This window comes from Gekko japonicus, unplaced genomic scaffold, assembly GCF_001447785.1.
Source record: "Gekko japonicus isolate JY-2015 unplaced genomic scaffold, Gekko_japonicus_V1.1 scaffold806, whole genome shotgun sequence".
NCBI lineage: Eukaryota > Metazoa > Chordata > Lepidosauria > Squamata > Gekkonidae > Gekko > Gekko japonicus.
This window is the reverse complement of record NW_015160234.1, coordinates 604,504-622,110: the sequence shown is the minus strand read 5'-3', so window position 1 is coordinate 622,110 and position 17,607 is coordinate 604,504. Positions and strand designations below refer to the sequence as shown.

The 17,607-nt window shown below is 43.1% G+C and overlaps 1 protein-coding gene across 1 annotated transcript in view; it reads right to left on the bottom strand.

Annotated features, from left to right (window-relative positions):
* COL9A1 (collagen, type IX, alpha 1) overlaps window positions 1-17,607 on the bottom strand; it is a 140,607-nt gene that overhangs the window by 75,737 nt on the left and 47,263 nt on the right. Inside the window, exons 12-15 of the mRNA XM_015412655.1 lie at window positions 6,858-6,911; window positions 6,621-6,656; window positions 2,308-2,331; window positions 2,012-2,065 (exon numbers count right to left, since the gene is read on the bottom strand). Coding sequence (XP_015268141.1) covers window positions 2,012-2,065; window positions 2,308-2,331; window positions 6,621-6,656; window positions 6,858-6,911 — 168 coding nt within the window. The remainder of the gene's footprint in view (window positions 1-2,011; window positions 2,066-2,307; window positions 2,332-6,620; window positions 6,657-6,857; window positions 6,912-17,607) is intronic.

The window sequence follows — 17,607 nt, the reverse complement described above, 5'->3', positions numbered from 1 at the left end:
TATGGGCCAGTACTATCTTTTAGACTAACCCACCTCACAGGGTTATTGTGAGGCTAAAATGGGAAGAAGGGGGCTGCCCAGAGGAAGGATGGGATAAAAATTAAAATAAATAAGTGGCCATTTGCAATGCAAGTACATCAGTTTCAAGCATGCACCACCTGGGAGAGTTTTAATCATACTAATATAACTCCTTGTTTTGGAGACTGATGGTGGGTACTTAAATCCTCCTGAATAACAGTAAGATGCTCATATTAACAACTTACCATATGAAGCTCACCCACATGGTTGCACAGCGAACAGCCATCTCTCTAGTTGAGCCACATTATGGAACAGGCTTGGTGTCACAACCCCAGGGGGACTGCAGCCCAGGAGGGAGAAGGGGTGGAACACTGACCTAAGCATGCCAGCAGCACAGAAACAGGGCAGAAGGAGATTCCCTGGCGGTTGGTGAGGGCGTGGCAGAGGCAGATAGGAGGAAGGACAACTAGGGCCAGTTCCTGAGGGGGAAGACTTGACTAGAGTGCAAAGGTCTCCTTGGGAGAAAAGATCAACTCAAGAATAGGCACAGGGCTACAAGAACTGGGTGGGTCCAAGTGAAGGAGGATAAAAAGGGCCCAGCTGAAGGAAGTAGGGGGGAGGTAGCTGGCTGGGACCAGCTAGGAACAGGGAATGCAAGTACCCAGCCTGGCCTGAACTCTTCACAGTTGGTAGAGACACAGGACTCCCCTGGCCCAGGCAGATGCCATTCCTGGTCAAGAAGCCACAACTACCACTAGCCCAGGCCTGGTTAGCCTAGCAATGGCAGATGTCTACCCTGCCAGAAGACAAGGTGGCCAGAGCCAGGAGTTACCCAGGACCACAGCAGGTAATAAGGGATAAATCAACCAGGCTGCAGGATCCCTGTTAACTTTGGGAACTGGTGACTGGAAGTGAGCTTTAAATAAAACAAGACAACCGTGGCATCTCATGAATGTTGACTCATTGATGTATCCACATAGTCATTGCTGACTATGTGGATACATCAAGGAGGGGTTTTGGCGGTTGTCCCCGGGGCATCACACCTAACCAGAACAGGCCTGTGGCTACAGGGGGGCATTTGGGGGCCTGGCCCCCTGACTTCCATGCAGCCCCCAGCCCCCCCCCCACTCTCTGGGCCAACTGGAGGACTCCCAACTCTCTGGGCCACCTGGAGGACTCCCCACCACCACCCCTTCCCCAAGCACAGCTTGCTTCCCCGCATCAGCAAGCAGACTTGCGAGCACTGCAAAAGTGCGTTTTTAAATTTTTGTTTTATTTTTTATTTTGTTACATCAGTGCCCCCCGACTTATTTAAAGGCCCCCCCCCGAATTACAAAATCCTGACTATGGCCCTGAACCAGAGCATGAATGAGGTTTTTGCTCAGGCTTTCTTTCTGCTATGGAAAACTGGCAACATAGGGACAACCTTGAACATGAGAATTTTAAATAAATGTAATCAAACATGAAATCTGAGGTGGCACTTTACCTACATGAGGACTTCCCAGATTTATTTTTCACGTTTGGATCCCAACGCCTTCCATTTTTAGATACAGTCCTGCTATATCATACTACAGCATATGAAAAAAATATCACCGCCAGACATGTTGTGTTCCCAAAAAAGGATGACAATTTTTACCCACTTATTATGGAGATTTTCCTACAAAACTATGTAGTAAGCTAAATGTCTGCATTTGTGGTGTCTTTTAATCAGTTCCTCTCTTTCATCTTGTGGGATGAAGCCTTTCAAAAAGAATTGGTGGAAGTAATCGTAACCACCTCTTGTGGAAGTCCCCAGAGCAAGCAATCCTACACAGCCGGGCTGGGACTGGGATCACCTGCCTGCCATATTTGACAGCCCCCTCATAATGACAGTATCCCAGCCCTTAGGATTTAAGTATGGGCTGCTTAGGATCAGTGGATGTTGGAACACATCCATGTTAAACATGTGTAAATGGCAAAGAAATGATAGGTTAGTGGTTTATTGGATACTCACAGAGGGTCCAAGTCGGCCCACTTCTCCAGGAAGCCCTGCTATTCCAGAAGGACCCTGTATTGGAAAATGTATTACCTTAGTTGATGAAATTGTATATGAAAGAGCCAAGCCCAGGAGATAAATAGCTTCCTGAGCAGAAAAAGTTGCCCGACAGCCACTTGAACAAAGGGTTACATCTAAAAATGGTATGTATAAAAAGGCCCATGACATGAAGATTAAGTTCATTAGGTCATTTAATTGAAATACTGTGATCTGTTGTTCAATCAACTGTTGATAGCTGATAAAATACAACTTACAGGAGATCCAGGAATTCCTTTTCCCTGCAAATAAAGTAATATTAAAAGATTAGGATATTTTTATATTTGTGTACATTTAGATGTCATTACATACCAACGTTAGGAACATTCAGAATGAGACTACACAAGCTTTTTAAAAGATGTCTAGGTATTTCGAATAGACAGTGTTAATGTTATTTTTGTAGTACATGTTGCATTTACAAAGTAATAAACCTTTCAGCAGATATTGTATGAGCAAAACTGAGACATTTTTAATACATCACCCTAGTTTTAAAGTACACCTCCATCCTCACTGCTGGGATGACTGAATAAAACATGTCTGCACAAGTTTTTCTAAACAAGATGTAATGAAATGGTAGTTCATAGCGAAAAGAACAAGCCCTATTTAGATGACCACTGAGTGCATGGGAGTATTTGGTGTTGTAAATAAGAAGTGGGAGACTGACCAGTTATGAAGATGCACAGAGAGTTCATATAGTTATAAAGGTTAATATATACAGAGATATTTACAGGCTATTGAACAGCATGTCGTGCCTTAGTCTATGAGAATTGAGTCCCCCCCAGCTTACTAAGCTGATAGCTATTATGCTAAACCACAGCCATTCTCTAACAGGGTGATGTAATCACTAACTCTAAGAAGTCCTGAAAGAGCAACACCTGCTAGAAAACACCTGGCTGTAATTACCATGATTACTAGCATGACAGCTAGGTCTGACAAACAGATCAAACTTATCTATAGTAACTGCTTGCTACCTCTATCACCCTGACATATATCTCAATAGGGAGAGTGTGTCAGGATTACTCCTATGTGTGCACTGATGAGTCACACATAAGGGGGCTTTGCAAAGATGAACACATGGACCTGGATGAGAAGAGTATGTGTGATCCTGACACCACTCCCTTCATGCGTTCTGTGGTTACATTAATAGGAATATACAGCAAGGATTTGGGGAAGAGGGTTTTATTATAAATTCATGTAGTCAGCTCCCAGGGAAATATATTATTTGTTTACCAGCTATGCACTCCTAAACTGATGACACCCTGATTTGGAAGTTGTCATTGACAACCCTGCATTGGGAGATCATAGCAAAAATAGCACATGTGGGTTCTTGCTAGCTAGGTACAAAGTGGAAAACGTATACAGAAGCAACATGATGCACAGGAATATGAGGGCTCCCTAGCCAGAAGTGATTATTTACATCAGGGAACAATAAAATATATGATATAGTATAGTCCAGAACTTTATGTCCTCTGGGCTAAAACATTGTGACTCAAGGTGGCATAGTGGTTAGAAAGACAGGTTAGGATCTGGGTGACTGGTGTACAAATCTCCACTGCTATGGGATCTTGTTGGGTGACTGTGAGCCAGTCACATAATCTCAACCTAACCTACTTCACTGGACTGCTGTAGACAGGGATTCCAGGTGTCCCACTATGGCAGGAGAACTCCCACCCTGCACTTACCATACCCCACCACTTGATAGAGCAGCATGGGAGAAACTGAAGGGGAGGGGGAATTGGCACCACACTGACCTCTTGACATCACTTCCTGTGTGAACCAGAAGTGATGTCATCATATTGGCACAATGCTGTAGGAGTCACTCAAAATGCTATGGTTTAACAATATGACTTTGGTGAATCCTAGAATGCTGCACCAACAAAATTACACATCCAGTTAATGCCAGAAGTGAGGTAATGGTGTTGGCATGTTACCAATCAGGTAGGTACCCAACCACCACAATCCCCCTATGGGTTCCAGCACTGGGCTGGCAACCCTATTTGTGAGGATAAAATGGAAGAGAGGTGAACAATTTAAGCTTCGAGTCCCCACTGGGGAGAAAGACAAGGTATAAATGAAGTAAATAAATAAAATTAAGATGCTGGGAAATCTGTGAACAGATCTTCACAGTGTTTTTTAAAAGGGCAGTAGTGGCCATACAAGCCCACTTCTCATTTGGACTGAGGCCACAGTGCAAGGTGACAGTAGGTTTTTAACCTATGCCCAGTGCTATTTCAGTTACTGAAACTAACAGATCCTGTGTGGTCGTTAGTTCTGGAAAGGACAGATCCCTCAGATTGAGGTATGTTTTGGCCTTCAGCCAGTGGTGTGCTGGAGCTGGCTTGTACTGGCTCACAAGGGCCGATTGTTAAATTTTCAGGAATTTTGAGAGCCAGATGAAAACTCGTCAGGAGCTCTAGGATGCTTCCCTATTGTAGTCAGTAGTGCTGAAGCTGAAAGAGGTTTCAGTTCAATATATATAGTTTGAAAGAAGGTGAGAAATAGTTCAACAGTAGATCGCATATTAGATTTAATGACAATAAATTTACTGGGAGAAGACTTAGCGGATTGGGCTGCAACTCCATTTGTCAAATCATGGTTGAATTGCAACTTTTGATTGGCTACAGATACTAGATGTAGATGTATTTATTACGGCATCGAGCCAACATAACCATAACACATTAGGATACAGAGTGTTAAAATCTGGGTAAAATGGAGTAATATATATATAATATTATATGTGTGTTATATATATATATATACCTAAAATAGGCCAATTTTTATCAGATAGCTATCGGTTACAACACTCCCAGTCTGTCTGGCCAGATGCTTCTTTTACAAAAGATGTGATATATTTGTTTTGGATCTTATTGTACCAGTTGCATCTAAACATCATACGTTGGATTGTTTCTGCTTCCCCAGAATCACACTGGCAGAGCCTCTGGTCAAATGGGACCCTTCTATATCTGCCCTCAAGCACCGCGGAGGGGAGAGCCTCACATCTAGCTAACGTAAAGGCTTTCCTAAACGTATAGGTGTCTAAATGAGATAAGAAGCCCATAGGGACCAGATATCTAATTTGCTTAGGCACTCTAAAGTTGGAATATTTACCAAGATCTGCCTACCTCTCCACGTCCATTATTCTCTGTTTAAGAGCTAACTTTGCCTGATCCCAGCGCATGGTCAGAATCTCTTGGGAAGAGAAACCAAGAACATGCAGTTTGTTATGAACTGATTTTAACCATTTTGATTGAAAATTGTCCAACAAGAGCAAATGAGTTAGCTCCATTGGCTGGAAATTTATTTTAAGCCAATACTGAAGCAAGCTCAGAGTAATTTTAGCTTCCATTTTCAGAGTGCCCATTTCTAATCATAGTAATGCATTCGGCATGCATCTCGGGACCTGTAGAACTGTTCTGAGAAATTTGGTCTGGACACTCTCAAGGGAAGCAAAACTAGAGGCTGAAGGACCAATGAAGGTGCCATAAAGCATTTGTGCAACTGCCTTTGCCTGAAAGAGTTTTTGGGCCACTGGAATGTAATGTGCCCCCTTTGTATGATAAAATTTAAGAATGGCATTCACAGTTCTTTCACCTTGAGTTTCTACATGTTGTAAGTGAGCTTTTTTGGCCAGATACTAGAGCTCAGCAAAAATCAACAAAAGCATTCTGTGAGAATTGGATACATGGAATTTACAATAAAAATACTGAATATTTTATTATTTTTTATAAATTGTGTGCTACACATCCTTTATTTCAATAAAATTTATAATACAGTTGTGTGTGTATGCATACCTTTCCCCCAAGAGAACCGGTTGTTAAATATTTACTAGCACACCACTGCCTTCAGCCTACCACTCCATTCTGTGTACTATGGCTAACTATGTTTAACAACCCTATTATGTGTACAAGTCTGGGAATCATTTATATTATCTTACAAGCTCTTGAGCATACCCCTAACTTTTGAGAGTACAGTATTTACTCAAATGCAACACTATGTGTTTTCTAAGTATGCCATCAAATAAAGATAGGGTCATCTTACATCTGCTTGCAAGTTACAGTTATGTCCAGTAATAATTTTTTTGGGTGTATATAAGATTTTGGGGGGTGGGTATCTTATATTCAGGGTCCCTTCTGAGTAAATATGGTAGTTTTAAGAGGTATATGAGGAGCTTTAGTGATGAGGGGCTCAAAAATTCCCCACAGTATGCCCTTTGAATCCCTGATAGCAAGTCTTCTACAGTGTCAGCAGCATTAAAAAATTACTTTCTACTGTTAAATACTTGAAGCTTTCTTTTGGAGGCCACTTCTGAAATTTGAGTTACAAAAGCTAAGAGGAATTAGAGAAACTATATCTGCTGTGTACTGATTTCAAGATAACAGCCCTTTTTGCCATATTCTTTTATTTTAGAGTGACTAGAAACCCCTTCAGGGATTCTGGAACAGAGTTTGTCCCTTGCCTTTTCACTGTTCTAGCAAAAAGCAATTCATAGTACTGATCTGGAAATAGATATAATAGAAAATCCATTACTTACAGGAAGTCCACGGCCTCCAGGCAATCCAGGTTCACCCTGTAAAATACATTTTATATTATTATTAAGAGGACAAAACCCACCTATGCAATGAACAGAAGAATAAAATGATGGAGTATATTACTAAGCATTAGATTCTTTAATAACACAACCCTGATTCAATAGCTAATAAAATAATCTGAAATTTTGTAAAATTGTTCAAAATCTGAAAGAAAATCTGATAATAGGAATTAATTTTACCTTTTGACCTCTTGGACCAACTGGGCCTAATGATCCATCAGGTCCCGTCAATCCCTTATAAAATGAGATATTCAATTTTAGTGCAATAGTAATCACAGTCTTTTGTTCACACACACAAACTGTTTATAAAATGCTAAAGGTTCCAAACAACATCATTGGTTGAATCTCACATTTTATGCTTAGAACAGGACACAAAAAAATCTCCCACAAGGAATGAAAAATACTGTCTAGATATAAACTTGCAGTTGTTCAGATCTGATTTGTAAGTGGTATTTTAATTACTACTAATTCACTGCCACAGTTCAATACCAAGTTAGGCATGCTTTTCAGTCCCACTGAAATCAACTGTAAATTGGATTATGACCACAGATGTTGCCATAAATTCTAAAAAAGACCCACCAAAGATTAAAATACTATGAGAATGAATAGATTTGAATAATTTTGAACAATGTATGTGGGAGAAATTCCATTATTTCATTTTCATTATTCTGGAGGAAGGGATTTGAAGACTGTGACCTTCCAAAATACATTTTTAATTTATATTTTACCAGAATGAGTGATTAAAAGGGGAGGTGGTCAACATCTAAGAAACAAAGCATCATGAGTGCATTAAAAACAGAAATAAATGTTGAAGACTAATGCATTTTATACTCCAATAAGTGACCGAAATAAAACCCATTGTTTTACAAGAACACTGAGACAGCTGGAACAGAAACAAGACCTGAATGGAAACATGATTCTGATAATCGGTAATTGAAAGTTTCTCCTTCTGCCCATCCCCATTATTTAAATCCACACATTGCCATGTTAGTCATATTCACACACATAGATAGATAGATAGATGATAGATAGATAGATAGATAGATAGATAGATAGATAGATAGATAGATAGATAAAATGCTAAAGGTTCCAACTGCCCCGATGCAGATGCCTCAAAAGGTCGTCTGTGAGGGTGACCAGTGCCGTCTCTGCTCCGTGGCCTGGTCAGAAGCTGGACTGGTAGGGGTCTAATATGGAAGTGTCATCCAAGAAACCCTGCAGCTGAATCGCCACCGCCCTCTCAATTAGTTTGCCCAAACAGAGCAGACTGCAGACAATACCACTCTAAGAGCAGAAAGTGAAGAGGACCTGACGGTTACTGATCGGAGGAGGGCAGACGCTTGTTTCTCCACTCCAAGACGATAAGTTGTTTTATCTCTTTTAACCTATTTTCTGACAGCAGGAACTTGTCTTTTTAACATAGCTGTTTTATTACTTTTACTTTCTCTTTTGATCTTGGAGTTGTCTTTTAAGCTCTGGTTGCTTATTTATTTATTTATTATTTATTTGTTTATTTGAATTTTTACCCCACCCTCCCAGCCAGAGCTGGCTCAGGGCAGCTTACATAAAACAGATAAGTACATTAAAAACATAAATTACAATTAAAACAATTCTAAAACCATAATAAAGTGCTAGTAATCTGAGCCGCGGTGACTTAGAGGTTAAGATGCTGAGCTGCAGACCAGAAGGTCGGTAGTTCAGCAGTTCAAGACCCGAGTGCCGCATGATGGCATGAGCTCCCATCTCTGGCCTCAGCTCCTGCCAACCTAGCAGTTCGAAAGCAAGAAATTGCAAGTAGATAAATAGGTACCACTTCGGTGGGAAGGTAACAGCGTTCCATGCACCTCAGCATTTAGTCATGCCGGCCACATGACCACGGAGAAGTCTTAGGACAGCACTGGCTCTTCGGCTTGAAAATGGAGATGGGCACCGCCTCCTAGAGTCAGATTCGACTGGCTTTCGAGCAAGGGAAACCTTTACCTAATCATTGGTAATCACTGTTGTCCATAAACGGTAGCAGCCATCATTCACAGTTCTCAGCTCCCAGTCAGCTCACAGTGTTCGTTTGGTTGTTCTTGTAGAACTTACTGTTCTTTAGGCTGTTGGTGGCAGTTTCCGGAATCCAGAGCCCTCTCCCATTCCACCATTCGATGTTCTTCTTTGGTGGTGGCAGCGGCTCCCAAAAGCCTGGTGGAAGAGCTCTGTTTTACAGGCCCTGCGGAACTGTAAAAGGTCCCGCAGGGCCCTGATGTCCTCTGGGAGCTCATTCCACCAGGTTGGGGCCACCACCAAGAAAGCCTTGGTCCTGATCATTGACAGCCTAGCTTCCTTAAGACCAGGGAGGGCCAGCCAGTTCTGAGCCCCTGACCGCAGTGCTCTCTGGGGGACATATGGGGAAAGACGGTCCCTCAGGTATGTAGATCCCTGACCATGTAGGACTTTAAAGGTAAGAACCAGCACCGTAATGTTACCTGGAAATCTGATAGTGAAAATGTAATTTCATGGAGGAATAGTAAAAGGAAGAGGGGGGGGAGCATTGCAGGAAGTCACAAGAAGGGGGGGTGGAGAAAAGAGAAATGGATATATGTTAAAAAGAAATGAAAAGTGTAATGTTGAATATGTGGTTATATCCAAAAATAAAAAGTTTGGGGGAGGGGAAGGTAAGAACCAGCACCTTGAAATGAATCTGATATGCAATGCCTTCAGCACAGGCTGAATGTGCTCCCATCTAGCGATCCCCATCAGAAGCCTGGCTGCGGCATTTTGCACCAGCTGCAGCTTCCGGATTTGAGACAAGGGCAGACCCATGTAAAGTGCATTACAGTAGTCTAATCTTGAGGTGACCATCACATGGATCACTGTCACCAGGTCATCGCATTCGAGGAAGGGAAGCAACTGCCTGATCAGCCAAAGATGATAAAAGGCTGATTTGACAGTGGCTGCTACCTGGGCCTACATAGTTAAAGGAGGCTTCAGGAGCACTCCCAAACTCCTTACCTCTGGCGCTGGCACCAATGGTGTCCCATCAAAGGTCAGGAGTGGGATCCCTAACGAATGCTCCCTCTAAGCTCTGGAGTCTTGTGAGCAAAAATTCTGCCTTGTGAGCTGCTGTCATTAAAGTTGCGAGCGATTGGGCTACTGCATCAATTACTTTGCTCTGGAGCCATCCTTCCTGAGCTAAGACAAAAGTGTGTGAGCCAGAGGCTAAAAAACTGTGAGCTAGCTCACACCAACTCAGCTTAGAGGGAACCCTGTCCCTAACCCTGGTCCGCTGTGACCTAGGCACAGGACCTCCGTCTTCATCGGATTCAGTTTCAGTTGGCTCAGTCTAATCAGATAATCAGTTGCATTTTTTACATCCTTGGTGTGCTAAGCAGCAGCAGCTGAGAAACACTAAGCCAACTACGGAGTTAACTACTCTGAACTGTGAATTATTTAACCTGAGTACTTCAATAGCTGATGGGAGTTTGTAAAATATAGCAGTGACTTTGAACGAGGAAACAGATAATATGATATCTTATAAACGTGGTCGGGAGGCAGAGGAATTCATATTTCCTGAATCTAAACAAACAAAAATTGAAGACTTTTTTCCTTCAGCTACCCCAGAACCATCCCAGGCTTTTCAAATTCCCATCTTTAACCGCTTCTCTCTATTAAGCGAGGACGCGGACAATCTTTCTGAAGGTTTAATCACGGATACTCCACCTGATGTACCTGATAGTGGCTCAATTAACCTTACTGCAGCTGAAGCCACTGAGCCTTCTGCATTTCATCCTGAGACAGTTAATTTGGCTACTGAAACGCCTGCAGACCTGCTTTTCTTGGTGGCCAAATCAATAAACTTCATCTGCAGAAGGCTCAATTTTCTATACTCTGTACTCTATTACAGGCCTACTGTCAGGGCTAGTTGGTGACAAGGCCCTTGGTAGCAAAGATGTTTCCAAGGGGTTAACTCCATCTAGAATACCTCCAACAGTAAAGTCCTTACTTTTGCAGACATCAGATCCGAACTGCCCCAAGTTTGATCCTGATCCTCAACAAGCCAAAAAGGATTTGAGATCTATTAAGCCTTATAGCCAACAGCTTGAGCAGAAACCACAAGATTCATGGCAGCTGATCTGGCAATCACATCATGTATGTTTAACTGTTTGTAAATTTAAAGGGGCATTTCTGTCATGGAAGACCCCTGCTCTGGTTAAAAGACATCTACGTGATCTATTTGGTCTCCAAACAGGAACTGTGGATATAAAGCTGTGGGACCTTTGAATAATTCATCTCAGATTCAAAGAGTTCTTCTGTCATTCAACAGTCCAAAACTGCCTAATTTAATTTTTAAACAAAAAGCTTTCTTAAGGCTAAAAGAAATTTTCCCCATGCGGGTTTTCTTGTAACGAAAATATTGAACCACTCATTCCTAGAGGCACAGATAAAAACACTCCACTTGGTCCTAATGATGCTTTCCAGAAGCTGTTGCTATCTCCTGAGATTCACCTCATGGACACTGATCCTCTTGATCAAGAAGTCCTTGAACAGGAGGTACAGAATCGTCCTCGGGCGCTCCTGTCCCTGAGAAAGCAGCAACTGTTGATAGATTGGAAGCAGTGACTGCCTGTTTGTGAGAGAAAATCTTGGATGCATCTGGCTATGTATCTACTCCATTGCCACCTCCAGTGAACACCACTAACATTTTCCAACAAAACTCTGAGAGAAATTCACAGCTCTCAATTCAAACTGATACGTATCCCTGCTCCAGAGACAAATAATACTCTCCTAAATGTGGAGACCAATATAAAAAAAAAAATCCTTGACAAACAACCCTGACTGTTCCCTGGAAGGACAGATACTTAAGCTGAAGCTCAAATACTTTGGGCACCAAATGAGAAGGGAGCACTCACTGGAGAAGACCCTGATGCTGGGAAAGATTGAAAGTAAAAGAAGAAGGGGACGGCAAAGGATGAGATGGTTAGACAGTGTTAGCAATGCAATGAACATGAAATTAAGCAAACTCCAGAGGACGATGGAAGACAAGAGGACCTGGCATGATGTGGTCCATAGGGTCGCAAAGAGTCAGACTCGACTGTGCGACTGAACAACAACATCTAACTATCTGTCTGTCTGTCTGTCTATCTAATCTATATGGACAGGGTAAAAGAGGAGAGCGCAAAAGTGGGCTTGAAGCTCAACATAAAAAAAACTAACTTCATGTCATCTGCAAATTTAGCCACTTCACTGCTTACTTCCAACTCCAAAGCATTAATAAACAAGTTAAAAAGCATCGGACTGAGTACTGATCCCTGTGGTACCCCACTGCTTACCACCCTCCACTGAGAAAATTTCCAATTTATACTCACTCTCTGTTTCCTATTAATTAGCCAGTTTTTGATCCACAAGAGGACTTGTCCTTTTATCCTGTGACGATTGGGATACTTAGGAGCCTTTGATAAGGAACTTTATCAAAAGCTTTCTGGAAGTCAAGGTAAACAACATCTATTGGGTCCCCCTTGTCCACATGTTTGTTCACCCCCTCAAAGAACACTAACAGGTTAATGAGACAAGATCTTCCCTTACAGAACCCATGCTGAGTCTTCCTCGATAGGTTTTGTTCATCAATGTGCCTACTAATTCTTTCCTTAATAATGGTTTCCACCAATTTACCCGGTATCGACGTCAGACTGACTGGCCTGTAATTTCCCGGATCTCCTCTGGAACCCTTTTTAAAGATGGGAGTGACATTAGCTACCTTCCAATCCTCAGGAATGGAGGCAGATTTTAAGGAAAGATTACATATCTTTGTCAGGAGATCCACAAGTTCACAATTGAGTTCTTTCAGAACTCTCGGATGTATGCCATCTGGGCCTGGTGATTTATCAGTTTTTAAGTTGTCTATCAGTTTTAGGACCTCCTCTCTCATCACCTCAATCTGACTCAGGTCTTCCAACACCCCTCCTGAAATCAGTGGTTCTGGAGTGGGCAAGCACTTCTCATCTTCCACAGTGAAGACGGAGGCAAAAAATGCATTTAGCTTCTCAGCCATTTCCCTATCATCCTTCAATACTCCTTTTACCCCTTGGTCGTCCAAGGGCCCCACTGCCTCCCTGGCTGGTTTCCTGTTTCTAATGTATTTGAAGAAAGTTTTATTGTTGGTTTTTACGTTTTTTGCTATATGCTCCTCATATTCCCTTTTTGCCTGCCTGACCTCAGACTTGCATTTTATTTGCCATAACCTGTGTTCCGTTTTATCAGCCTCACTGTGACTAGCTTTCCACCGCTTAAAGGAATCCTTTTTACCTTTTACAGCTTCCATTACTTTGTTTGTTAACCATGTAGGCTTTTTCTTATACCTGTTTGTGCCTTTCCTAACCTGCGGAATATATATTTTTTGAGCTTCTAGGATCGTAGTTTTAAATAGATCCCAAGCTTCCCCAATTGTTTTGACCCTTTCTACTTTTCCTTTCAGTTTCCTCCCCACGTGTCCCCTCATATCAGAGAAATTACCCCTTTTAAAGTTAAAAATGGTTGTGTGAGTCTTTTTGGCCAATTCTCTATTTGTACAAATGATGAACTCAACAACATTATGATCACTGTTTCCAAGTGGTGCAATCACTTTTACATCTCTCACCAGGTCTTGGGCATTATTTAGGACCAAATCCAGGATTGCCTCTCCCCTGGTAGGTTCTGTGACCATCTGCTCCATAGCACAGTCATTGAGAGTGTCTAGGAACTCAAATCTCTTTTTCCCAACTTAAACACATATTGACCCAATCAATGTGTGGGTAGTTCAAATCACCTATTATGACACAAAGGACCAGAACCCTAGATCCAATAAGAATAGTGTCTGGTAATATCATTAAAGAAATGTGCCTCCATGAGGGAATATACGCTTGAGAGATATAAGAACATAAGAAGAGCCCTGCTGGATCAGACTAGTGGTCCATCTAGTCTAGCATCCTGTCTCACACAGAGGCCAACCAGTAGAAAAGACCAAGAGTCCAGTAGCACTTTAAAGACTAACAAAATATGTGGCAGGGTATGAGCTTTCATGAGTCACTGCTCACTTCTTCAGATACTCTAGCGTAGCCAATCAGTTCCTCTGGAGGGCCAACAACAGGGCAGAAGGGCCAAGGCTTTCCTTTGATGTTGCCTCCTGGCTCTGGGATTCAGAGGTTTAGTGTGTCTGAAGATGGGTATTTCCCTTAGTTAGCATGACTAGCAGCCACTGATAGATCTATCCTCCATGATTCTATCTAATCTCCTTTTAAAGCTGTTTATTCCTGTGACCATCACTACATCCTCTGACATAGGGAGGAAAGATAACAAACCTTAGTATCACAACCACTCCAGTCAGTCATAACCAGCCTAACACCCATAATTTACAGAACATCCTGGATAACAATCCTTGAATGGCAACCCATTCCTTGCTTACAAGTAACCTCCTGACCTAGAATAGCACCTTGTCAAAAACAATGGATGACCTCAAAGAGATGCAAACTCAGATTCCAAGCCCTGAAACAAATCAAGATGCTAACTTTGTCCCCATATGCATTCAGGTAATACTATTACAGGCTCCAATAATCTCAGCTATACCATCCTGGGCTCATCCACTTGGTCATTCTTCAATGTGATACATACCAGCATGTGTTAAGAATGACCCTCTCCTTTCTGCATTGGACAAAAAGTCATCCTTACACAATAAAGGGACACCAATCTGATATTAAAAATCATAATATTCAATACCAGTGGGATAACATTTCAGTTTCCTGGGATACTCAGTTTCTGACCTTAAAGTCACTATCCTTCAACAAAAGAACTTCAAAGGAGACTCCAGTGTAAAGCAGCTCAACTGGGATTTATTCAAAGATTTCATACCCCCTTCCACACACATACACTGAACTGGGATTTAGGATTTTTATCTCGCTATAATTGTGGCTATCTTAAAAAAACCTGCAACTTCCTGCCCATTACAGAAGGTGAATAGCTAAGCTAGTGAATGGTCTCTGTATTTTTCCTGATTAGATTTGAATGTTACATAATACTTTACTCTGCATTTCCCTCATTTAATGGCCCCATGAACCTGCTGTTTGAAGAAATGGGCAATAGTCCATGAAAACGTCTGCTGAAATAGAATTTTGTTTGTCTTAAAGGGAGGATGCCACAAAGCTCCTGTTCATCTCAGCATCACATGTAATTTGGCCATAGTGATGCATTACATTGATCTTGACTCCACATAAATCTCAATGTATGGAAATGACCCGCTGGATGGTCCATGTTTGGTACAGTAAATACTTTATGTTACAGCTTGATCACATGTTGAATTATGATTGCTAAATTACCATACCATAACATTTTAATACACACAGGCCCAGGTACCTAAATAGGTCATAATCCAGATCCCTGTATCTAAAATGCCACTTGTGACCTGAAGAATGTGTATATAATGCTTATGATTCACCTGCTCCTCCCAACTGAACTAGAAATACAATCTGCATCATATGTGGCATTCTGCACACATAGGTTGTCAGGATGGTGGAGAACGGGCTCAGAAGTGAACAATGCTTTCAGTCTATCAAAGGTTTGTTGGCACTCTAGAGACCACTGTAGTTTACACCTGCCCTTTTTACTCTCTGGGGCTTTCCCTTTCGTTTTTAGCAGATCAGTAATTGGGAGAGTAACCTGGGCAAAATTTGGGATGAAGGGGAGGTAGAAATTTGCGAATCCGAGGAAGGATTGTAATTGCCTTCTGCTGCATGGGGGTTCCCACCCCACCACATCTTGGATTTTCTTGGGATCCATCCCCACCCCCTCCCTCATGATGTGGTACCCCAAAAAGTCCATCTCCTCTTTGTGAACCTCACACTTGGACAGTTTAGCATAAAGTTGGTTCTCATATAGTGTTTTAAGAACCTCTCTCACCAGTTTCACATGTGATTCCTTATCTTGTCAACACGTCATCCAGATAAACAACCACCCCTTTAAACAAGTGCTTGTGCAAGTCTTCATTGATGAAGTTCATGAACACCCCCGGGTGGCCCGCCAGTCCAAACAGCATAACCAGGTATTCGAACTGCCCCAACAGGGTGTTAAAAGCAGTCTTGTGTTCATCCCCCTTCCTTATGTGCACTCGAAAATAGGCATCTCACAAATCCAGTTTAGTAAATATCTTTCCCCGAGAGGCCTCCGCCAATAAACCCTTGATGAGAGGCATTTGACACAGAAACCATGTTCAAGCCCCTATAATCAGTACATAATCTTAAGCCCCTGTCCTTCTTTTTCCAGAAAAACACCTGTGCAGTGAAAGGGGAGGTAGTAGGTCTAATGAACCCCCAGTCCAGGTTCTTGTCTATGAATCTCTGCAATTCCTCCTTCTCTGCAGGACTCATAGCATACCATTTCTTTTTAGGTAACTTATGACCCAGCAGTATCTCGATTGCAGAGTCAGTCTTACGGTGGGGAGGTAACTCATCTGCCTCCTGTTCCTCAAACACCCAAGCCAAGTCTCCATACTCTGGGAAAATGTCATTCAGTTCCTCCTTTGCTAAACAGATGCGCTCAGGTGCAGGCTGAGGTTCCTCCCTCCATTCTGGCTGCCATAAATGTTCTTTACATCTGAGGTCTAAGAAAGTGAGAGTCCTCACACTCCACTGCACGTAGGGGTCATGGGCTTGCAACCACAGATTGCCTAGGACCACTGGGAATTGTGCTGATGGGTGCACTATAAAGGATCTCAGTTCCCAATGTTCGGACACCCCCACCTGCAAGTGTACTGTGCAGTACTGGAACACTTGCATTGTGGTACTGTCCATTTGAGTAAAACTACCAGTTCCTTTAGTTTATGCACCTTGGCCCCCACCCCCATAACTAAGGTGGGACTTATCAGGTCTCTTGTACACCCAGATTCTATAAAGGCCCATACTCAGATATGGGTCCCCTCCTCAGGGTTAAGTACGGCGACAGTCACAAAGAAAAGGGAGGAAGAGGATCTCACCGGTTCTCATGCTGGGAACTTTCAGACCTGTTGGTTGGTGCCATTCATAACAGGTCCCAGCCTTTTCACGCCCCCTGAGGCCTCTCAGAATCACTGGAGGAAGAACTCTCTGTAGTCTTGAACTCCGCAGCCTGTAGAGCCTTGGGGGATTGCGACCTCCTCCCCAACCACTTTGGCTTCTTCTCATACTCTTCTCTGAGCTCCCTTTCCCCACTGCGGCGTCTTGTGCACTCTGCTATGAAATGGCCAGCCTTCCCACATCGGAGACACAGCCCTTCCACAAGTGGTGCTCCCGATCCCCTCCAGGCAGTGGCCCTCTGCCCCGAGCTGCCTTTTGGCTCCCCACACCTCGACCAGGCACACAGTACTGATAAAGCTTCACTAGGTTGTGCCGATACTCGGCCTCGCAAGCCACTTGGATCCATCCCCCCAATGTCAGGAGGTTGTCTTGGTCCAGAGTCTTCTCCAGAATAACAGTGTTTAGCCCGGCCCGGTAAAATTTGATTGGCACTTTTTCTGGCCTCCCCTGCAGCTTAGCAGTGGTGGATTTGAACTCATCAGAGTATTCTTGCACCGACAGAGTTCCCTTGCGTAGGCCCCTGGGGGGGGGCCTTCTCCAGCTCAAGTGGGTCTTCGAACTGGTGACGCAAGGCTTGCATGAAAGCATTCATGTCCTGCAGCTCTGGGGCAGTGACATTATAGAGCCCCATGAACCAGTCTGTGGCTTGGTCATGGAGTCTCGACCCCACATAGTCGACCTGCTGCTCATCGGAGGCAAAGGTATGGCCCCACTCCCAGAGCATCTTCCGCACCTGGATGGTGAAGAAAGCCAGCTTCCCCGGGCTGCCGACAAAGGTGGCTTCTAAGGCGTCCCATGGCCGATCACACTTGGAGTCATCCCTTCTCCGGATGGGAGGGGACCATTCCAGCTCCTCGGCTGCAACCTCT